This window comes from Culex quinquefasciatus, chromosome 3 (assembly GCF_015732765.1).
Source record: "Culex quinquefasciatus strain JHB chromosome 3, VPISU_Cqui_1.0_pri_paternal, whole genome shotgun sequence".
Classification (NCBI taxonomy): Eukaryota; Metazoa; Arthropoda; class Insecta; order Diptera; family Culicidae; genus Culex; species Culex quinquefasciatus.
This window is the reverse complement of record NC_051863.1, coordinates 65,905,807-65,929,391: the sequence shown is the minus strand read 5'-3', so window position 1 is coordinate 65,929,391 and position 23,585 is coordinate 65,905,807. Positions and strand designations below refer to the sequence as shown.

At 32.4% G+C, this 23,585-nt stretch overlaps 1 protein-coding gene and 1 long non-coding RNA gene across 13 annotated transcripts in view; both read left to right on the top strand.

Moving 5' to 3' along the window:
- Positions 1 to 23,585, top strand: part of LOC6032553 (exocyst complex component 4) — a 183,305-nt gene that overhangs the window by 97,878 nt on the left and 61,842 nt on the right. For 9 of the 12 annotated variants that reach the window (XM_038262616.1, XM_038262604.1, XM_038262612.1 and 6 more), the window contains exons 3-4: positions 19,769 to 19,819; positions 20,246 to 20,309. In XM_038262616.1, the coding sequence (XP_038118544.1) occupies positions 19,769 to 19,819; positions 20,246 to 20,309 (115 nt within the window). Of the gene's footprint in view, positions 1 to 5,449; positions 5,654 to 19,223; positions 19,394 to 19,768; positions 19,820 to 20,245; positions 20,310 to 23,585 lie in introns of those variants that run through there. The other 3 variants (XM_038262615.1, XM_038262614.1, XM_038262613.1) reach the window with 3 other exon arrangements.
- On the top strand, positions 8,152 to 9,221 carry LOC119769589. The gene is made up of 3 exons (XR_005278439.1): positions 8,152 to 8,172; positions 8,243 to 8,318; positions 8,378 to 9,221. It is a non-coding gene; the product is annotated as an uncharacterized LOC119769589 (long non-coding RNA).

Below are 23,585 nucleotides of genomic sequence, written 5' to 3'. Positions count from 1 at the left end.
CATTTTGTGATACTTGCTTGAATACATTGGACTCTCTCGGTGTTGATGTTGAGGGTATCGACGAGAGCGGAAGGTAACAAATTATAGAACGACAAATTAAAGCATGCTTCTTGAAGGGACTGAAAAAGTCAGCTGAAGCAATATTGATAACGAGATGATCGACAGCCAGAGAGTCGACCGTAAATACACATTTATTTTGGCGCTGAAAAAACTGTTTTTTCGAAACATTTTCAAAGCCACATGAAACAAGAAAACCCAATAAACCCAACATTTTTGGAAAAAAACAAAAGTCTGCAAAAAGCATGCAAAAGATCAAAGAGTGCTTCGAGATCTACCATAAATATTTAACGAAAAATCAACATTGAAAAGAGATTTTAAAAACGTTAAAAAATGGAAACAAAAAACAATAAACGTGAAGTCAACAAAATAAGCAAACATTAACGGGATGTGCGATAAAACGTAGAAGGGCATAAGGTCGAATAAACAAAAAACGAAAAAATTACAATTATTATAAACTAAAAAATATCAAAGAAAACATTCGACTTTTGTCCACTTTCGACCTTTTGTCCTTTCGACCATTTGTCATGCATTCATTTGGCGAGATTTGATAAATTATTACCTTTTAATACTTTTGTAGCATGAACAATAAGCAACAAAAATTGGCGTTTCTGCAACGAGAGCATAACGTTAACGCAAAACGTTGATGACAATAATATCGTGTGTGGGTGTGTCTGTTTGGATGTAGTAGACAATTAGGTGTATCGTTTTGCGCGCGCGAAAAAGAAAACGAACAAATAATAAGAACTAATCGGATAAGTGGCACGTTCGACACTGCTATTTTACTCTGTCACATGTGGAGTATTGTGTCACTTTTGAAAATCACAGCGATAGGTGGTAGCACTTGGGACAGTGGATTTTTTGGAATAATTTTTGTTATCAAAATAGACCTTTTTATTTTGATAAATTCAACCTGATTAAAACCTCAATTTTTATGGTTGATGCTTTAGAAATCATAACGACGTCATTCCCAATCTAAAACGTACAAACTTTTGACTTGATGGTCAATTCCACAACAAACACATTTACAAACACTTCTGTCGATGACAGTTTCCCATAAAGGGAAACAAAACTTTAGCATTTGACCCACTTTTCAAACCAGCTGCTGCTGCTGCATGATCACAACAATCAATTTCGTTCCGATTTGCATCCTCTGCAAACTGCGCTTGGATGGTGGGAAGTCAGCCCAGACTCTCCGTTACATTAAACAACTTTTCAAACTACAGAAAATTTCAAAACAAGATAACTGCGCTGTGCAACTTTGTCCATTGTGGACGACTCCTTCGAGGGACTTTGTTGTTGTTGTTGAAGGGAAAATGAAACTCGTTGCACTACTTTGCGCTGATGGGAAAGTTTATAAATATTTTAGTTTTTTTTTTGTTCTGGGGGAAATTGCTCAGTAGCACATTTTCTTAATAATAAATTCATTCTCTTCTCCTTCCAAATGAAACGCAACTTGTTGCACGGACCGATTTCTGGCATCGAAAATAAAGAGCAACTCTTATTAGATTCGCATTCGCTCGGTGCGCAATCAAATTGTTTCGTGTGCGTCTTTTCAGCTTTCCGAGTTCAAACACAAAACTGTTGGATGGGACGGGGAGGTTGAGACGTCCATATTTTATTGATAGCTCGTTGAAAAGCGATGAAATTTTATTGATTTACCTCCAACACCAAGCCCTTCCCCTCCCAACCAATCTTTGGCATGCACGCGTTTCAACCAGCAGCACTTTGGTTTGAGGTTAGGGAGCTTTGGGGTTTAATGAAGAAAGTCTGAGATTTGTCAGGCAACATTTTCCAAAAGAAATTTTAAAAATTTCAATTCAACTCAAAAATATGCAAAATATGTTTCCTTTGATTTACAATCATTTTATTACGTTTTGGTAAAACTTAATTTTTTTCTCCCAGGAGAGATTTTTTTTTGAGCTAGTCTTAATTTTCAATAAATAAATACAATTTTTAGAATGAATATTTGAACTTGTTATTGTTATCTAGTCAGTCAGTTTGATTAAATTGGTTATATTTTATACATATTTCTTAGGAGTTCTTCCAAGTTTACCCTCATTTTTTTTTTAATTTTGATCATGTAAATTACATCTCTTGGTATTTTTTTTTAATTTAAGAATTATTAAAAATTCCGATTTTTTTACCTCAAAAACAGCATCCAAATTCTTTGAAATATCAATAAGGCTGGCACAAATATTTTTAAAAGTTTTTGTCACCCCCCCTTCAATATTGGCCCGAAAAATCAGGGGGCATAAAAAATATTTTTACAATAAACTTCAAAATTACAATGAAAATTCAAGTGCAACCCGCTGAAATCAAATTAAAATACATTCTCCTGCGTTTAAAATCATTTTTAGCATGTTTGGGTTTATTAAAAAATCTTAAGATTTTTTGAAAATTTTCGATGCAAAATCTTTTTTTTCGATACAATTTTTGTTTTTGACAGATCTTAGATTTTTTGAAAACTAATGATTGCAAAACAACTGAACTAGTGTAAAATGTATTTTAAAACACTTTTTTCATTTAAAGGTGAAGACTATGGATTGTTATTTAAATTTTTATTTTTTTTAATTTTTTTGCCCCCCCCTTGACCTCGGCCAGGGCCGAGGGACAAAAACTTTTTTAAATATTTGCATCGGCCTAAACATTTTCAAATAACGACAGCTGACGTAAACATTACCACAAAATAACATCAACTTTCCGGTATCAAAATGTTCGAGTTTTGTTCGCGGTTAATATAACGAAGTTTGGGCGATCCTTCCAAGATCAGAATGGCTTTAGTAGGACTGTCTTTGCCATTTTTGAAAACTTAAAAATGTATTTTTTCACTATTCCGAAGGAGACGTTTAACTAGAAATTTGGTGAAAAATATTGTGCCTTGTTTTTAGCTTCCTCATTCCTAGAAGTAAAACAAACAAACCTAGATATTTATGAAATCCAAAAAATTTCTAGACGTAATATTTTAAAAAACACCTTTTTTGGAATTTGTTTTAATTCATTAAGGCCGATGCAAATATTTTTCAAAGCTTTTGTTCCTCGAAGGGGGTGGGTGGGAAGGGGAATAAAAAATAGCAAAATCTAAATAACAAGCCGTAGTCTCAACATTGAAATACAAAAAGTTTTTTTTTGAATAAATTTTACACTAATTCAGTTGTTTTGCAATAGTTAATTTTCAAAAAATATAATATTTGACGAAAACAAAAATTCAACTGGAAAAAAAACTCTACGCGATACTAAACATTGAAATTTAAAAAAAAAAACCATGCATGCTAAAAAATATTCTGAACGCAGACAAATGCATTTTAAATTGATTTTAGTTGATTGCACTTAAATTTCCATTGGCATTTTGAATTTTTTTTTTATATCTTTTTGCTCTCTGATTTTTCGGGCAAACATTGAAGGGGAGGGTGATAATAACTTTTTTGCAATTCCGTCGTGAAACTATTTACTTTTCCTGTCATGATTGAACGACGAAATAGCCTTCTTGTCTGTACCAAAAATAACAGAATCGAATAGCAACAGTTTTCAAAATAAATGCTGAAAAGTTCTACTTTTCAGCACTCAAATGGGTGCTGAAAAGTTGAACTTTTCAGCACTTGTGTTGAAAAGTGTTTTTTGATTTAAATGATTTATTGACAAATACATGAAAATTTTACTTAAAATTTCACTCAATGGGTGTTTTTCGGAATTGCAAAAAATGTTGTATGGAACTCGAAGCAAAACTTGATTTTTTCAGCACTCTTCGTATTTATCCAACTCGGTGAACCTCGTTGGATAAATGTACGACTATGGCTGAAAAATCCTCTTTTTGCAATTTGTTGCATAAACTACTAATAATAAATTTTGTACAAGCCTAAACAATGAAAAAAATATGAAAATCTGCTTTTACATTTGGATTATTTTATTTTTTTGCTATTTAATGCAAGAATGAGATTTCTTGGCAAAATTTTGGAGAGTCTTCAACATTTTTTACAGTCCTATAAATGGAAGAAACCCAGAGTTCGAAACAAATTTAGTATATTTTTTTAAATTCTGTCAACATTGTCTAAAATATCGCTTAGCTATTTTTTTATAGTTTTTTTTGCTTTTTTTAATAATTTCCAGTCACCTTTTCGATTTCTCATAGACTGATACTGACCTATACATGTTATGGTGCCAAAGTTTTCGTAATTGAAAGACGCAACTTTTGGTACCACAACATCTATAGGTCATCGCTGAAATTTTCAAGTTATCGCAGTTTTAGTGAAAAAAGTCGATTTTTTGCCGTTTTCTTCTTTTTCCATTTTTGCGAGTGGCGCGTCGAAAAACCCAGTTTTTATTTTTTTTTAAATCGTATCTCAGAAACTTGAAATCATAACTTCACCATTTTATGATATGTTATGTAAATTCCGAGGAATCAGGTAAAAATATTTTCAAACATAGGCTCTCTGGTCCCGAGACCTTCAAAACAGCATTTTAAGTTTTCATACAACCTTTTCAAATGTTAAGCTAGATTTTTGAAACTTCCTGCTATTTTTCCTAAATAGCCAAACTAATCACCTTTCTTTTGCGTCTAGGACAGCTAAAATCGGATTGAATGGCGCGGAGATATGAATTTTTGAAAAATGTGTTTTTTTGCGAAAAATGACGAAAATGGCAATTTTTTTGACCACCATAAAACGGCGTAGGTCACCCTAATAGCCGAACAAAAAAATACGGGTATAATTATTTCGGCCAAGGAACCCCCGGAAAAATTTTGATCCCGATCGGAGAACTTTTTTTCGAATCATGCTGTTTTCGAGGGGAGAAATTATCAAAATGTATGGAGGAAAGCAACTGTTTACGCTTTTTTTGGCTATGGAGGGCGCAACTGTCGTCCAATCTTTATCAATTCTCAGATGTAGGACCTTCGTTTAATTTAGAACAATATTCTCGAAGACACCATATTTTTTAGATTTTTTGCTGAAAAGTTATTAGTAACTTTTCAAAACAGTTGCTTTTCTCCATACATTTTGTCGATTTTTCCCATACAAACTTCAAGCGATTAGAGGGAGGGGTTCCCGTGGTTAGAATGAGCTCAAATTTGGAATTCAGCCTTATGATGGGCCAATCTTTGGTTTCAGGGGGTAGCCCCGAGAAAGCCCGGATTTGGACCACCCTAGCATACATGAAGGTATTTACGATATTTTTCTGTAAAAAGTTCATTTTTTAGTCATGCCTCTGTGCGAAAAGATACTTTTTATTTTTTATTTAAAAAAATCTTGCCATTTGACTTTTCGCAAAACAAATTCCGAACTAGTCACAAAAATCAGTTCGAATCACTCCCTAGCTCACCGTATCCAATCTTTGCAAATTGAGTGGCGAAAGTTTCTTCCCAGCCAGCCAACTCTCGCGCAGCATCCATCCTTTTATTCCGGCACACAACCCGTCAGGCGGTTGGTCGGTTCCGGAGAGTTCGCCGGTCGTTTTCGCTGGAAAAAAAAACCCAGTTGGGTGAAAAACGCGTGTGGTTCTCACGGGGTGAAATTTTAAATAAAATAAGAAGAGTTTTCCCGCGCGAGTGCGACTGAAGCGTGTGACAGGTGGAAAAAAAGCAAGAAGAAAAAGAGCTTGGGTGCAACATTACAAATTCATTTGGATTCGGTTGCAGCGTTGCCACACGTACAGATATTTTTGGCACAGACCAAACACTCAATCAAGTATAAAAACTTCATCATCCCGGTACGAGAATCGAACTCACGACCTCTGGATTGGAAACCCAGCACGCCGCTAATCGAAACCCATCCCCTACCGGTCAGTATTCCCAGTGAGTAGAATTACTCTTTGAAGGGATCTGACTTTGCCGAGCCAGACAGGAATCGAACCCATCACCTTCCGCTTACAAGGCGAAACGCGTAACCTCACGGCCACGGAAGCTCGGCAGTATAACTTTAAAGAAAAACATATTTATCAAAAACTAAACAAGTAAAAAGATGCAAAAAATGTTTATCTTTTTAGTGCAGTTTACAAAAACTACTCAAGTGTATTTTAACTGTAAAAATAATTAGTTTGAGTGTTTGGTATGTGCCAAAAATATCTGTACATGTGGCAACGCTGTTCGGTTGACTTGCGTTTGCAAAAGTGTTTGTGTCAGTGTGACGTTGTGGAGTTGGTCGTGAGGTTTTCTGGAATAGAAAGAAACTGTGGCAATTGTTGTCACAGCTGCGAGGACAGAAGGATTTTCCGTTTTTCTTGGTCTGGTTGAAGTTGGAAACGTGGATTTTGTGGCAATCGGAAAAGCGATTTTTGGGACGGAAAATTAACCGTATGAATGATTTTGTATGAATTTGATAACAACACATAGAAAAATGTACATCTTTCTTTTTTTTCTTTTGACGCATAAAAAGTATGTAGCTGTACAACATCTATTCTAGATAATTACCCTTGCTTAAAAACGGACATTGGCACGTCAACAGAAAAATATTGGCGTTCCCGATTACGGGATTCCTACTCGAAACTAGGTGTCTGAAGTCTTGATTGTTGACGCAATTGCAAACCTCTTTGTACACCTTCCATTTACCCCGGGATTCGAACTGATGATCTTTTGATTGTTAGTCCAACTGCCTACAGGAGACTCCACCGAGACAGAATCCAGGGAGACGACTTCTACACCTGGACTGAGCTAACTATTTAACAAATCTCGTCTTGAAAAATGCCACCGGGACTATCTGGGATCGAACCCAGGACGACTGGGTGAGAGGCAACCACGCTAATCCTTACACCACGAGGTCCCGGCAAAAGGTTTGCTAAAAGTAAAAGTAAAAAAAAACATGAAAAAAAATGTTATACTACAAAACATGCTAGAAACCATTTCTTGCAAACTCGTTTAGCCAAATAAATAATAATGCCTTTTTCATGTTTGATAGCTTGCCAAATTCGCAAACTTGTTTGCAGCAAACTCGCTGTCAAAAAGTGCGAGTTTGTTTGTCATAGTCTAATACCTGCTCTAAGACTAACGTGAACCTTTTTGACGTTTGACAGTTTGCCTACTCCACCATATTGTTTGCCGAAAAGTTTGTTTACAAACAGTTCGCGAGCAAACAAACTGTTTGTACATTCTTTGCATTATAAATTTTTAGCTGATGCTCTGATTTTTTTAAGTTTATGAAATATTTTAGAGCCTTTTGTGTTTGGGTAAAAATATTTACAATTATTTATAGAAATCATTGAATTTAAAGCTGCAACATTTTCACACTTATTATTCAATGAAATGTGTTCACCCGTACATTTTCATCAGTTCAAAATATCACAACATGTCTTGTTTTCCCTCTCGAAAACAGCGTTACTTAAGGGGCCATTACACTACCGCAAGCAAACAAACTGGCAAACTGTCAAAAAGTGCGAGTTTGTTTGTTTTCAAGCAGCATCATATACATTGCTAAAAAAATATTGAAAAATATTAATTAGTTAAAAATAATCGCGGATTTTCCTTGTTTTTTTACTTTGAAAAATATAGTTTGGTAGGGACCATCCATAAGCCACGTGAGCAATTCTCTACAAAACCGGTGGATTTCGACCATTTTTATTTTTGTATTTTTTGATTTGGCTCAAACTTTGTGGGGGCCTTCCCTTGTAACGTTCTGCGTTGATTTGGGAATTTATAGTTTATTTTTTATTTAGTTGGTAGAAATAATGCACATCTTTACCCTACTCATATTCTAAGGTTCGTTTCCAATAAGCGAAAGCTTGTTTCTTGGCTGCAGGGTTATAGTATTAGTAAATCTTAAATACCATGGGTACGTTCTTGAGTACGTTGGTTGTATTTTTAGTTTGCTATAAAGTATTGCAAGTTTTGCGTGCGGGGTCGTATCTGTAAATACCAAGAGTGTGCATGTGGGTGGTTAGAAAATTTGCAGTTCAAAATATAGGTGGCAGTAAATACTTAGTTTAAAAAAATGAATTATTCTTAACTATTTGATTCCATTGGGTAACACAAATGTCAAAAATCCTCTGAGTCATGACGAAGAGGGTTGCTGGCTAGAAAAGTTTTCCAACTCGTCCATTTCGATTACGGAGCGGCTGGAATAAAGAAGTGCGCGTCGCGAGCAATCTTTATAAAAGTTATTTTTTCCTTTTACGTTCAATTTTTCTAAGGTAAAAGTGTATATGGTGCGAGTGCTTTGAAGTGAATTAACTTAAATATTTTCCTATCCATTTTTTGTAGTTCTTTCGAATTATTGAAACTTAAATAAATTTCGCGTCGAACTTCTTTAGTGAAATAATCTTTCGTAAAATAAAAGGTAAAGTAATTGAATTATATTAGGAGTTGTGGGAGCTAATTAGTTGCATTGGACAGCAGCGTCGTCCCACGGCGCTTTTTATTACGGGCTGGATTTTTCTTCGCGGGATCTGCGGATTTCGTGCGTCGAGGCGATCAGCTACAAGCGTCGCCATCTTGTCGTTTGGAGGTTAAAGTTCGGTTTTTGGGCAAGCTGCCTGGCGGCGCCGCCATCTTGTGCTATGAGCAATTAAAGGGTCGCAAGCTCGTGTGCCACGTTACGGCCCGCCCATTGGGGTAGCTAAACAGAGGCGAGTGGCAAGTTCGTTAAATTAACCGTAACGAAATTAACGCAGTGGTCGTCAATTGCCACCGTCGTTTAAAGTCACCAAAGAGGTGACAGCCGAGAGCCGGTATTCGCTGTGCGCGCCAATTACGTTCAGTGTTTGCCAGTCCAAGGGGAGGGTTCCCGTGGACTTTATCGGTTGTGTAGACGGAAACAGTAGTACGTGAAGGCCGGTATTGATACCCCAGCGTCCCTTCCTGCGGAAATAATCCGGATTAGCTCGATTCGTCGTGCGTAGTGCTCTCTGGCCCCGAAATCGGAAGTCTTCCGCCAGCCGCGCCACCCTCTGCACCTTTAATTCGGCCAATTTGCACACGAGCGACCCCCGCGTGTCACCACATCGAACACGCCGGTTATCGGAGCAAACCCAGACGCCATCTTGCGGCCCAAGGCCGAACCGAACGAGTTCGTCGTCTACCAAGCAGCGGACCACTGGGAGGACTACTAAACGCGCCTGTTGCAGCGCGCTGAAGGAACACCACGAAGCGTCGCCCACCCCTGGTCGTGCGACATCCACACTGCCAGCAGCGTGTTCATCGGAGCGGCGCCGGCATCGAAGCAACGTGTTCATCGGCGGCGGATTCGCCGCGCTCACGCACACCACCGTAAGCCCGAAAAACCTGCGCAGGTATGTGGGAAAATTTTATCATGGCCATGAGGTTTTTCCCCGGGGCTGTCCAATGCTAGGGAGATTGTAGGGGATAGGTTTGTGAGGGATTAAAGAAAGTGAAATGAAAAATCTTTAGTTTTTCTTTTGTTTCGACGGAGTAAAAGGTTTGATGGTTCTTGGAACCAGAAATAAATTCATGCCTTAAATCACTCACACTGTTTTATTATTTACGTTCTTTACGTTCGTTTTTGGATATCCATTCCTTATTTTCCGATTCTCTTTAGCGGTTTGAATGGTTGAAAAGTGTTTCGCTGTGAACTTTCTGGATTCAAATAGTCGATTAAGGCTTTGTTTGCCACACTGTTTATTATCTACCTGATTTCGAGCAACTCTTGGTATTGAACAGATCTGACGTTTCGCGCATTTAAACCGTATTAACGACCCTGAAATAATTAAACCTCATGCTTAGTCGGGCAATTAAAACATGACCAGTGGTCTCTCAACTTGAGAGTGGCGCATAAGCCACTGTGTTACAGGCTTTCCCTAGCTCGGTTTGGTGAACGGTTACACCCTATGACCAAAGAAGCCATTTTGCATCATTAGTTTGTCCATATAAATTTTCATACAAATTTGGCAGCTGTTCATACAAAAATGGTACGTAAATATTCGAAAATCTGTAACTTTTGAAGGAAGTTTTTGATCAATTTGGTGTCTTCGGCAAAGTTGTAGGTATTGTTAAGGACTATTTAGAAAAAAAAGGTACACGGAAAAAAAAATTTCCCGATTTTTTTATTAACTTTTTTTTCACAAAAACTCAAATTCCCAAAATATGTATTTTTTTATTTTCGAGATTTTTTGATATGTTTTAGGAGACAAAAATCCGCAACTTTTGAGCTATAGAGAAACATGGTCAAATAATCTGCCGCCGAGTTATGATTTTTGAAAAACTGGTGATTTTTGGAAAAAATCGAAATTTCATACATAAAATTTTTTTGACCTCATTTTTTTATGCAAAATTGAATTTGCAATCAAAAATTACTTTACAGATTTTTTGATAAAGGGCCCCATTTTCAAGATATAGCCACCGAAAGATTGATTTCAGCGAAATATTTGCAGTTTTTCGATTTTTAAAAATAGTGACCATGAGTGATCATTTCTGAAAATATTTTTTTTTAAAGTTCAGAAAATTTGCTATAAAATTGTCCAAGAGACATCGAAGATTGGACCTCTGGTTGCTGAAATACAGCGGCTTAAAGAAAAAGAAACAAGAAAATTGAAATTTTCTAAGACTCACCCAAACAGCCCACGATTTTCTAATGACGATATCTCAGCAATTAATGGTTCAATTTTCAATGTTAAAAAATGAAACATTCGTGAAATTTTCCGACCTTTTCGAAAAAAATATTTTGAAAATTTTTAAATCAATATCAGCATTTTAAATGGGCATTATATTCAATGTTTGGCCCTTTTAAAATGTTAGCCTTGATTTAATTTTTTTCAAAATATTTTTTTCGAAAAGATCGAAAAATTTCACGAATGTTTCATGTATTAACATTGAAAATTGAACCATTAATTGCTGAGATATCGTCATTAGAAAATCGTGGGCTGTTTGGGTGAGACTTAGAAAACATCAATTTTCCTGTTTTTTAACCTTTGCGCGGCAATATCTCAGCAACTAAGGGTCGTATCAACAAAGTCCGAAAAAGCAAAATATAGAGAATTTTCTCAGCTTTTCAAAAATATTTTTTTCAACAGTGGGCAAACATGGGCACTATTTTTAAAAAATGAAAAACTGCGACTATTTTCAAAAAAGTTACCTAAAAAAGGTTATAACTTGAAAACGGTGTACTTTATCAAAAATTCACTTAAGTACTTTTTAATTGCAAATTTGATTTTTCATCGAAAAATGAAGTTGAAAAATTTTTGCGACCAATATTTCGATTTTTTGTAAAAATCTGTATTGATTCAAAAAATCATAATTCGGTCAAAGATTTTTTGCCCATTCTGGAAATTTCTGAAAAGTTGGCATTTGATGTCCTCTAAAACATATCAAAAAATAAAAAAAAAATAAAAATAGTGTTTTTTTGCAGATCAAGTTTTAGTGACAAAAAATTAAATTAAAAATCACCAATTTTTTTTTACCGTGTATCATTTTTTTCAGTGTAGTCTATATCCATACCTACAACTTTGCCGAAGACACCAAATCGATCAAAAAATTCCTTCAAAAGATACAGATTTTTGAATTTTCACATATCATTTTTGTATGGACAACTGCCAAATTTGTATGGAAAATTATATGGACAAACTAATGATGCAAAATGGCTTCTTTGGGCATACCGAAGGCACCAAAAAAGTTTCAGCCGGATTAAAAAATACAAAAAAATCGAATGACCGAAATCTCAAAGAATTGCTCATATGAAGAGTGACAACAATGCACGAAGATTTTTTTCGGTTTTTATTGAATATTTCAAGATTGAAATCGAATTTTGGGGATCTGTGAAGGTTAAAAGGTGAGGGCATTGTGAGTTGAACAAAATAGCGTCCTTAACTCAATTTGGCTCAAAATGCACGTGCGACAAGTTAGCACAAGACAGCGCCGAACTACACAGCAAGATGATACATAATGATGGCAATTTCATGCAATAAAATGTCCCTGATTATGGTGGCATTTATCGGTAAAGTTTCTCACAATTTCTGTGATAAAAAAGACTCCATTTCGAAACTTCAACTCTTCCACTCGCATTCAGAAGTTTCGCCAACCCCTATAAAAAGACAACTCTGATGAACTTTTCAAGGGGACGCACGGTACCTCAACCAACTCAAACGCAACTCTCGCAAATTGCTTTTAACGATTGCGATATTGTCAGCGTGCCCATCCGAAACTCAACAACTGGCACAGTCGATGCTCCAGATGCTCTTGACTGGACGGACGGCCGAAGCGGTCATAAATCGTTTAAGGCCAGAACGTGCCGGTGGTGCCTGGTTTGGGCCGGTCAGCACCAGCCTCCTCCAGACAACAACAACGGTTTCAACTTCAGCAGCAGCAAACGCTCGAATGTTTATATCGGTGTGTAAATTCTGCGCCGAATGGACTCGATTCATGGGTGTAGCTCAGTCCAGATGATAAAGTGAGTGCCTCAATTGATTCACGATCTGGCAGCTCGATGGGTGCGGAAAAAGTTAGGAACGGCGTAATACGTGTTGAGTTTGATGGTGGAAAAATTTGAAATACCATTAATCCAGAGAGTTTATTAAAAAAAATGAAATCTTCTGTCATCTAGTAAGCTTTTGAGGTTTAAGAATGTGGTATTTTTCTGTTCTTTATCAAACAACAACTAAAAAAATCATAATAAATAAGGTTTCAATTCAATATCCGTCCGTAATCGATAAGTGGACTTCAGACAAACTTTTTTCAATTCCGTGCTATTTGGCAAAAAATAGTAGTCTTTCAGTGGCCCTATAAAAAATATAAAATAAAATAAAGCTACTTTACAAAAAATGCTGGTGGTTGTGGTCAGAATAATCTCAATCGTAACGGAAATTGATTTCACAGGAAATTAACTTTCTTGATCGAAAGCACTAAACAGTTCAGTAACTTTCTTTTGCGGTGTCTTATTTTCCTGGCTGTAGCTGTTTATTTCCACCTTGGGTAGTGATTAGCTTGCGGAAGTTATTTCTCACGAGAAAGTGGCAATCAACTTTCAATTGATTCACGTTATTAGATCAATGTTGAAATTAAATGGAAATATCTTCTTATTGCTAATTTTCAAGAAACTCAAAGTTTCAAAATCAAACCTTTTCTAAGAAATGAGTTAGCGTCTAGCATGCCATCCATGAAATAGTTCATTAATTACCTGGTGTTAACAACTAATTTCCTCACATTTATCCCCCGATAAGAAAATGCGAGTGGGTGGAGGTGGAAAAACTTGTTCCTCGACAAGCCCCGATGATGGAGTAAGTTTATTACTGAAACGTGATAAAATGGCTCCCCGTGGGCGAGGAATCCGAATTGCTTTTCTGAGGGTCGCCGTTTGTGCTTGCACGAAACTTTAACTTTAGGCCAGTGTGTCAATATTGTGCTTACTTCACTAGTTTGGGGATGTGGCGAGGGCCTATTTGCCTAAAGCTACGGCTCAGGTAAACCAGCCCTAATGAGAGTTCGTTGACTTGTTGCGATTATATTTTTTGGGGTGTGTTGGCTTAGCGTGACTGGCACATATTTGTTTTGGCTTACCGAAAAAAGAATGTGGAACTTGTTGATTTGAGGGCATGGTTTCCAGAAATAGACATTTGGGGAATCCCTCAGCGGGTCTAGCTCATTTCCCCGAATGACATTTCCCCGAATGCCATTTCCCCGAAAATCATTTCCCCTAAATGGCCACATCCCCGAATACCACTTCCCCTAATCAGCTACATCCCCGAATGCCATTTCCCCGAATATCATTTCCCCTAATCGGCCATTTTCCCGAATGCCATTTCCCCGAAGTGACACTTATGCCAATTGCCGTTTATTTAAATTTAAATTTTCATATCCCCTAATCATCATTTTCGCTAAAGCCTTTTCCATGACTAACAGTTATTTTCTTTCTCAATTTTACCGAGCAAACAGCTTTTTGAGTATGCTGTTGATTAAATGTTGTAAATTGGGTAGTAAAGCTCTTTGTAAATTTTTATGAACAACGGTAAAAAACAAAATTAAAAACCATTTCTGATAACTTTTTTTTCATTTTTATGCAAATAAAAAGTTATTGACAAGACAAATTTTTTTCGATGGATCAACTATGGTCCCCTTGGAACGAGTTGTCAAGTAGAAGCTTTTATGCCAAGAAGGGCCGTGAAGTGATTTTTAAAAAATTGAATTAAAAATCCATTTTAAATCCTTTGCGGTCGTTCAAAGGATCATTGTAATTAGAAATATAAGCCTTATCGTTGTGAACAATAATATCACAAATTATAGCGGAATTAAAAGGAACAACTCGTCTCTTTGTATTCATAGTAATGCATTCTGCTAAAACGCTCAACCAAACCACAACAAATTTAAGCTTAATTTTAGGCCCCAATTACAGTCCAGACTCGATTATCCGATGTTTCGATTATCCGAAGTTCGATTATCCGAAGGTTTGTATGGGACTTCGAATAATCGAATCAAAAACAAATTTTTTTTTTCTTCTTTTTCTTGTTTTAAACATCAAATTTGAGTTCTGCAACCCCATTTTAGTCAAATTTGAATAGTTGATTTCCTATTAAATAATAAAATGCTTTTTTTTTCAATATTTCAACACCGCCATATTGGCCTTGGATTTAAAAGTTTTAAATCACTTTAACGTAGTTTAGGGGACATACGCTCGACAATAAAAAATAGGCATAACAATTTTTTTTTCGTGATTCGATTATCCGAAGTTTTGATTATCCGAAGTGAAATTTTTCCGAAGCCTTCGGATAATCAAGTCTGGACTGTGCTAGATTTTTTTTGTTCAATTAACATTTGTATTCAACCGTATAATTAGATGTTGTTTTTGAGAAATTTGCAAGGAAATTTGTCTTTTTTTCGAATTTTGTCAAAGAACCCAAAAATCGGACAAATAGGTACATAAGGCTGGTTCAATTTTTTTTAAAGTTTTCGTTGATTATACTTTTCGCCAAATCCCAAACGAGCAATGTGAATAAAATGATCAGTGTGTACGGGGTTCTGTACTACGAAAATCGCAGGGTATGTTTTTTGAATCATAAAAAATAACAAAACTTCTATTGCATTATTATTATCATGTCTATAAGAAAACAGTATTTGTTTTGAGAATATATGTATAATAAAGATCTGTACCAATATTCATTGTATTGAATCCCCCCTAAAATGCTACGTCTGTTCTGAATGAAGCCAAAAAGAAAGCTGATCATTCAAGGCCAATACGAACCTTTAAATATGTTGTTTGATGTGATAAAAATTGTCATCATTTTTTTTCTTTTAAAATGCCATTTCCCCGAACGCGGTCAAGCGGAAATGCCCGGTGCCCAGGAGCGTGCGCGCTCCGGGGCACCGGGCATTTCCGCTTGACCTCGTTCGGGGAAATGGCATTCAGGGAAATGACTATTCAGGGATATGACTAATCGGGTAAGTGGCATTCGGGATTGTGGCCCATTCGGGAAAATGGCATTCGGGGATGTGGACGATTAGGAGAAATGGGAAATTCGGGTAAATGGAATTCGGGGAAATGACTATTAAGGGAAGTGTCTTTTCGGGGAAGTGGCATTCGGGGAAATGTCCCTTCGGTAATATGGGTTTCGGGGAAATGTCATAGATTCCCCTCAGCAACAGGGTGTAGACTGAGTGGGTTTGCGTTGGCTTGAATCAGTTATGAATGGTCGTATAATATTGTCAGGTTTTGAAGCATCGTAAAGAAATGTAATCAAAACAAAGTACAAAAAAATCACGACAGCAATTGGAGATATATCAGTTATTTGAGTGTTTTAATTCGAACATATTTTTTGTGATTGATTTTCTCCTTGCTTTCCTTTCCCTTATTTTTGAATTTTTTTTACAAATTCTTAAAACATCAAATAATTTGATCTTTGTTATGAAAACAAGACTTGAAGAGCAATTTGTTTCATGCATTCACTATTTAAATTAACACCTTCAGACAAAAAGTGTTATGAAATCTTCTTGAACAAACCATTTTTGCATAGAGTTTAATAGGAGAAAGTGGGGCAAGTGTAACAAGCTAAGGAAATGCTCGTTATAACTTATTAAAAACGTTAAGAAATCTGTCTGATTTTTTTATAATCATCTTATTCCAGGTCTTGACTGAGACAGTTTTGTTTTAAATCCTGTTTTTTAATGTAAAAAAAAGATTTTAAAATTTTTGATTTTCAGTACGTTCTACTCAACTAGTGGGGCAAGACGAACAACACGTCGGGGCAAGAGGAACAATGCATGAAACAACATGTCAATTTGCTAATAATTGAACTGTTATCACTTAGAAACATCAGATTAGAATGTATTTGAATCGTTTCTTTCATTTTTAGATTAAAAAATAACATTTTAGTAAAAATTTGATCGTTTTTACAGAAGAAACTATTGGCACTACCCCCCCCGGGGCATGGCCTTCCTCTAACGTGGGATTTCTGCTCCAGCGTCTCTGACGAGACAGGAGAAACCGGGACCGACGTTTTACTTCACCATCCGATAGAAGCTCAGTGGATAAGGCGGGAATCGAACCCGCGTCTCATAGCATCATCGGGATCGGCAGCCGAAGACGCTACCCCTGCGCCACGAGACCCACGAGACTTTTACAGAAGATAAATAGTAAATTTTCATGATATCACTATATTTTGTATGGACATCTAGGAAAAATAGCATTTTGATAAAATGAGCCTTAAAACGAACCCGAAGCCTTATTTTGTACTTTCCAAATATTATAAGAAAAGAAAGGTTTTGAAAAAAAAACTTCATTTAATCTTATGCCCCATGCCGTTTACGTCGCAACAACAATTCCTCATACTGGAAATAATCAAAATTGTAAAAATTACTGCCGTACGAGCGATTGTTCCTCTTGCCCCACCATCTCCTATAGATTATGTTATCATAACAAAATTTGTTATTGGTGGAAGCCCAAATCAACTTGAGGTGATCGGATTAAGTGATAAAATAACAAAAAATAATAACAAAGATTTGTTCAAAGAAAAACTTAAAGTGTAATTATTCTGTTATTATAATAACAATCCAATACCAATAAAAACGAAACGGCGAATAACAAAACTTGTTATAAATAACATAAAATGTTATTGCCCGAGCAGATGGAAATAACTTGGGAATAACAAAACATTTCTTTTTTTTTATAACAAAATTTGTTATTCGACGTTACCATTTTTTTTTTTTTGGTATAGGATTGTTATTGCTGATAACATTTTTGGATATGCTTCGAACAATTTTTTGTTATTATTTTTTGTTATTTAAACAACTATTCCGATCATCCCAATAACAGTTGGCGGTATTCTTCCATAACAAAAAATGTTATTCTCAAGTTGTTTTGGCTTCAACCAATATCAGACCAACAACAAATTATGTTATGATAACATAAACTGTTATTAAATTATTATACAAAAAATGATTTTTCATGAAGATTCCATAACATTTTCTGTTATTTTTACATTTTTTGTTATTGAAATGGCATAGATTTTGTTATTACCGTCTGCCCGGGTGGCCTAGCGTTTTAAAATATCAAAATATGTTATTCCTAGTGAACAGCAATCTTAAGTTTGGAGCCAATTTGACCCTCTGGTTGCATTTAAACGGAAATTGCCATGGATTAACCCTGTAACGCTAACGAATAATATGTTTATACAGTTGAGCAATTCTCTGAGATTTCGGTCATTAAATTTTTTTTGTATTTTTTAATCCGGCTGAAACTTTTTTGGTGCCTTCGGTATGCCCAAAGAAGCCATTTTGCATCATTAGTTTGTCCATATAATTTTCCATACAAATTTGGCAGCTGTCCATACAAAAATGATATGTGAAAATTCAAAAATCTGTACTTTTGAATGAATTTTTTGATCGATTTGGTGTCTTCGGCAAAGTTGTAGGTATGGATATGGACCACACTGAAAAAAAATGATATACGGTAAAAAAAAATTTGGAGATTTTTAATTTAACTTTTTGTCACTAAAACTTGATTTGCAAAAAACACAATTATTTTTTTTTTATTTTTTGATATGTTTTAGAGTACATAAAATGCCAACTTTTCAGAAATTTCCAGAATGGGCAAAAAATCTTTGACCGAGTTATGATTTTTAGAATCAATACAGATTTTTTCAAAAAATCGGAATATTGGTCGCAAAAAATTTTCAACTTCATTTTTCGATATAAAATTGAATTTGCTATCAAAAAGTACTTAAGTGAATTTTTGATTAAGTGCACCGTTTTCAAGTTATATCCATTTTTGGGTAACTTTTTTGGAAATAGTCACAGTTTTTCATTTTTTAAAAATAGTGCCCATGTTTGCCTACTATTGAAAAAAATATTTTTGAAAAGCTGAGAAAATTCTCTACATTTTGCTATCTCGGACTTTGTTGATACGACCCTCAGTTGCTGAGATATTGCCGTGCAAAGGTTAAAAAACAGGAAAATTGATGTTTTCTAAGTCTCACCCAAACAACCCACCATTTTCTAATGTCGATATCTCAGCAACTACAGGTCCGATTTACAATGTTAAAATATGAAACATTTGTGAAATTTTCCGATCTTTTCAAAAAAAATATTTTCAAAAATTTAAAATCAAGACTAACATTTCAAACGGGCCAAACATTCAATATTACGCCCATTTGTGATGTTAGTCTTGATTTAAAATTTTTATTTTTTTATTTTTTTTACCACATAAGTTATATCTGTGTTTTTTCTGGAACTAAAAAAAGCTGAAATGTGTGTCCAAACCACTCATATTACCCATTTTTGGTAAAAAGTGAGGAAGGCATCAACCACATAGGTGGATTAGGTTAGTTTTTGTATGGACAGCTGCCAAATTTGTATGGAAAATTTTATGGACAAACTAATGATGCAAAATGGCTTTTTTGGGCATACCGAAGGCACCAAAAAAGTTACAGCCGGATTAAAAAATACAAAAATAAAAATTAAAGAAAAAAGACCGATTCCGTAGAGAACTGCTCAGTTTATGTTTTGAAACGTGGCACCCAATTCAAATTTTGTTAATTTTTTAAATCAAATTATTATCTTGATCCCTTGTCAGTGAAAATCACAGAGTAATCAAACATATTGCTGAGAAACATCCCTCCAAAGATTATTTGCGATTTCTGAAGTTTATTTCAACATACAAATTTGGGATTTCTAGATGCTATAAAAATGTTTCCTTTTGAACCATAAATTCCAAACTAAATTGATCGTAAAATCCGAGAAGACATCCTCCTGCTGAAGAAGTCAGTGTCTCGGCTCGGCTAAAAGCTTTTCACTGTTGTTCTTCAAGGAAACACAACTTCGTTCGTTTGCTTCAAAATCCGCGTTATTTAGAACGAGTGTATTTTCGCAGAGGTTTTACGGATTGCCTGTTGAATTAACAGGATTTCAATAAGAGTGTACAGAAATATTTGTAAATTGAGAAATCATCAGCAAATGTAGAGAAAAATGGGCCGTCGGGTAATTATGTACATTTAAGTTATAATCCAAATTGCATGAAAACAAATCATCGAACATTTTTTTTGTTGACAGAGCTCGTTACTTGTTAATTAAATTGATTGAAATTTAAACTATGTGTGTGAGCGTCTCTAATTTCTGGACGGATTATTTCACGATCGTATATTAAAGCAAATTGATCCAGATCAAAGCGTAACACGTAACGAGATTAGCGTTGATCGGATTAAGCGATTTTCTAGTGCATGGAATTTTGCTTGTAGCCCAAATAACCCCTCCCATTGTAATGGAATTGCATAAATTTGATTTGTGATCCGGCTGGATCAGATTACAACTTGAACTAATGTTTTATTTTTTTCTCTCTCAATTTTCATTTTCCAGAGATACGCAGTCAACACAGAAAAGAGTGGAGAAATTATAGTCACAGTTCAGGTGAGTAACATTCTTCCATACATTTTTACTCCATCCATTCACTTTCTCTTTCGACACATCTATAAATTCCAATTTTTATCTTTTTTCCTATTTCGGTCACTGGAATAACAGCAAAAGTTTCTCAAACAATAAACTTTACCTCACCCACTGAGCTAACCCGGATATTATTATCCATCTCACTTTTGCTTTTTTCTCTTGCTTTTCAAAACTTTCCTCAATGCGAGATCCGACTATTGGCATATTGATTAAATTTCCACCTTGTTCTATTTGGCAGCCAAAAAAAAAAATGCGGGAAAACTTTTTCAGGAATTTATTTCCCGTCTTTCCATTTCCGGAAATTTGATCCACCTAGACAGTTCGTCTCACAATGTTTTGCAATAAATTTGTTGTTGAATTAAATTCACGAACTTTCCTCTGTTTAAATAGGGTGACCTGACACAGCAGGAAAAACGAGCCGTCTTCCTCACCGTGCACGATCTTGGATGCAATCGTAAGTTTGTTTGATCATATTACCTGTTTTGTTTAACCAAATTACAACAAATAAAAATACAAAAATACAAAAGTACAAAAATACAAAAATACAAAAATACAAAAATACAAAAGTACAAAAATACAAAAATACAAAAATACAAAAATACAAAAATACAAAAATACAAAAATACAAAAATACAAAAATACAAAAATACAAAAATACAAAAATACAAAAATACAAAAATACAAAAATACAAAATACAAAATACAAAATACAAAAACAAAATACAAAAATACAAAAATACAAAAATACAAAAATACAAAAAACAAAAACAAAAATACAAAATACAAAAATACAAAAAAAAACACACATAAAATACAAAAATACAAAAATACAAAATACAAAAAAAAATACAAAATACAAAAATACAAAAATACAAAAATACAAAAATACAAAATACAAAATACAAAAATACAAAAATACAAAATACAAAAATACAAAAATACAAAAATACAAAAATACAAAATACAAAATACAAAATACAAAAATACAAAAATACAAAAATACAAAAATACAAAATACAAAATACAAAAATACAAAATACAAAAATACAAAAATACAAAATACAAAATACAAAAATACAAAAATACAAAAATACAAAATACAAAAATACAAAATACAAAATACAAAAATACAAAAATACAAAATACAAAATACAAAAATACAAAATACAAAATACAAAAATACAAAAATACAAAAAATACAAAATACAAAAATACAAAAATACAAAAATACAAAATACAAAAATACAAAAATACAAAAATACAAAAATACAAAATACAAAAATACAAAATACAAAATACAAAATACAAAATACAAAAATACAAAATACAAAATACAAAAATACAAAAATACAAAATACACAAAATACAAAAATACAAAAATACAAAATACAAAAATACAAAAATACAAAAATACAAAAATACAAAAATACAAAAATACAAAAATACAAAATACAAAATACAAAAATACAAAAATACAAAAATACAAAATACAAAATACAAAAATACAAAATACAAAAATACAAAATACAAAATACAAAATACAAAAATACAAAATACAAAAATACAAAAATACAAAAATACAAAATACAAAAATACAAAAATACAAAATACAAAAATACAAAATACAAAAATACAAAAATACAAAAATACAAAATACAAAAATACAAAAATACAAAAATACAAAATACAAAAATACAAAATACAAAATACAAAAATACAAAAATACAAAATACAAAAATACAAAAATACAAAAATACAAAAATACAAAATACAAAAATACAAAAATACAAAAATACAAAAATACAAAAATACAAAAATACAAAATACAAAAAATACAAAATACAAAATACAAAAATACAAAAATACAAAAATACAAAAATACAAAAATACAAAATACAAAAATACAAAAATACAAAAATACAAAATACAAAAATACAAAAATACAAAATACAAAAATACAAAAATACAAAAATACAAAATACAAAATACAAAATACAAAAATACAAAATACAAAATACAAAATACAAAATACAAAATACAAAAATACAAAATACAAAATACAAAAATACAAAAATACAAAATACAAAAATACAAAATACAAAATACAAAAATACAAAATACAAAAATACAAAATACAAAATACAAAAATACAAAAATACAAAAATACAAAAATACAAAATACAAAAATACAAAAATACAAAATACAAAATACAAAAATACAAAAATACAAAAATACAAAAATACAAAATACAAAATACAAAATACAAAAATACAAAAATACAAAAATACAAAATACAAAAATACAAAATACAAAAATACAAAATATAAAATACAAAATACAAAATACAAAATACAAAAATACAAAATACAAAATACAAAAATACAAAATACAAAAATACAAAAATACAAAAATACAAAAATACAAAAAATACAAAATACAAAAATACAAAATACAAAAATACAAAAATACAAAAATACAAAAATACAAAATACAAAAATACAAAATACAAAATAATAAAAAATACAAAAATACAAAAATACAAAATACAAAAATACAAAAATACAAAAATACAAAAATACAAAATACAAAATACAAAATACAAAAATACAAAAATACAAAATACAAAAACAAAATACAAAAATACAAAATACAAAATACAAAATACAAAATACAAAATACAAAAATACAAAATACAAAAATACAAAAATACAAAAATACAAAAATACAAAAATACAAAATACAAAAATACAAAAATACAAAAATACAAAATACAAAAATACAAAAATACAAAAATACAAAAATACAAAAATACAAAATACAAAATACAAAAATACAAAAATACAAAAATACAAAAAATACAAAATAATACAAAAATACAAAAATACAAAAATACAAAAATACAAAATACAAAATATAAAAATACAAAATACAAAAATACAAAATACAAAATACAAAAATACAAAATACAAAAATACAAAATACAAAATACAAAAAATAACAAAATACAAAATACAAAAATACAAAAATACAAAATACAAAAATACAAAAATACAAAAATACAAAATACAAAAATACAAAAATACAAAAATACAAAATACAAAATACAAAATACAAAAATACAAAATACAAAATACAAAATACAAAATACAAAATACAAAATACAAAAATACAAAAATACAAAATACAAAATACAAAAATACAAAAATACAAAAATACAAAATACAAAATACAAAAATACAAAATACAAAAATACAAAATACAAAATACAAAAATACAAAAATACAAAATACAAAAATACAAAAATACAAAATACAAAATACAAAAAATACAAAATACAAAAATACAAAAAATACAAAAATACAAAATACAAAATACAAAATACAAAAATACAAAAATACAAAATACAAAAATACAAAATACAAAATACAAAAATACAAAATACAAAAATACAAAAATACAAAAAATACAAAAATACAAAATACAAAAATACAAAAATACAAAATACAAAATACAAAATACAAAATACAAAAACAAAAATACAAAATACAAAAATACAAAATACAAAATACAAAATACAAAATACAAAAATACAAAATACAAAATACAAAATACAAAAAACAAATACAAAATACAAAAATACAAAAATACAAAATACAAAAATACAAAATACAAAAATACAAACAAAATACAAAAATACAAAATACAAAAATACAAAATACAAAATACAAA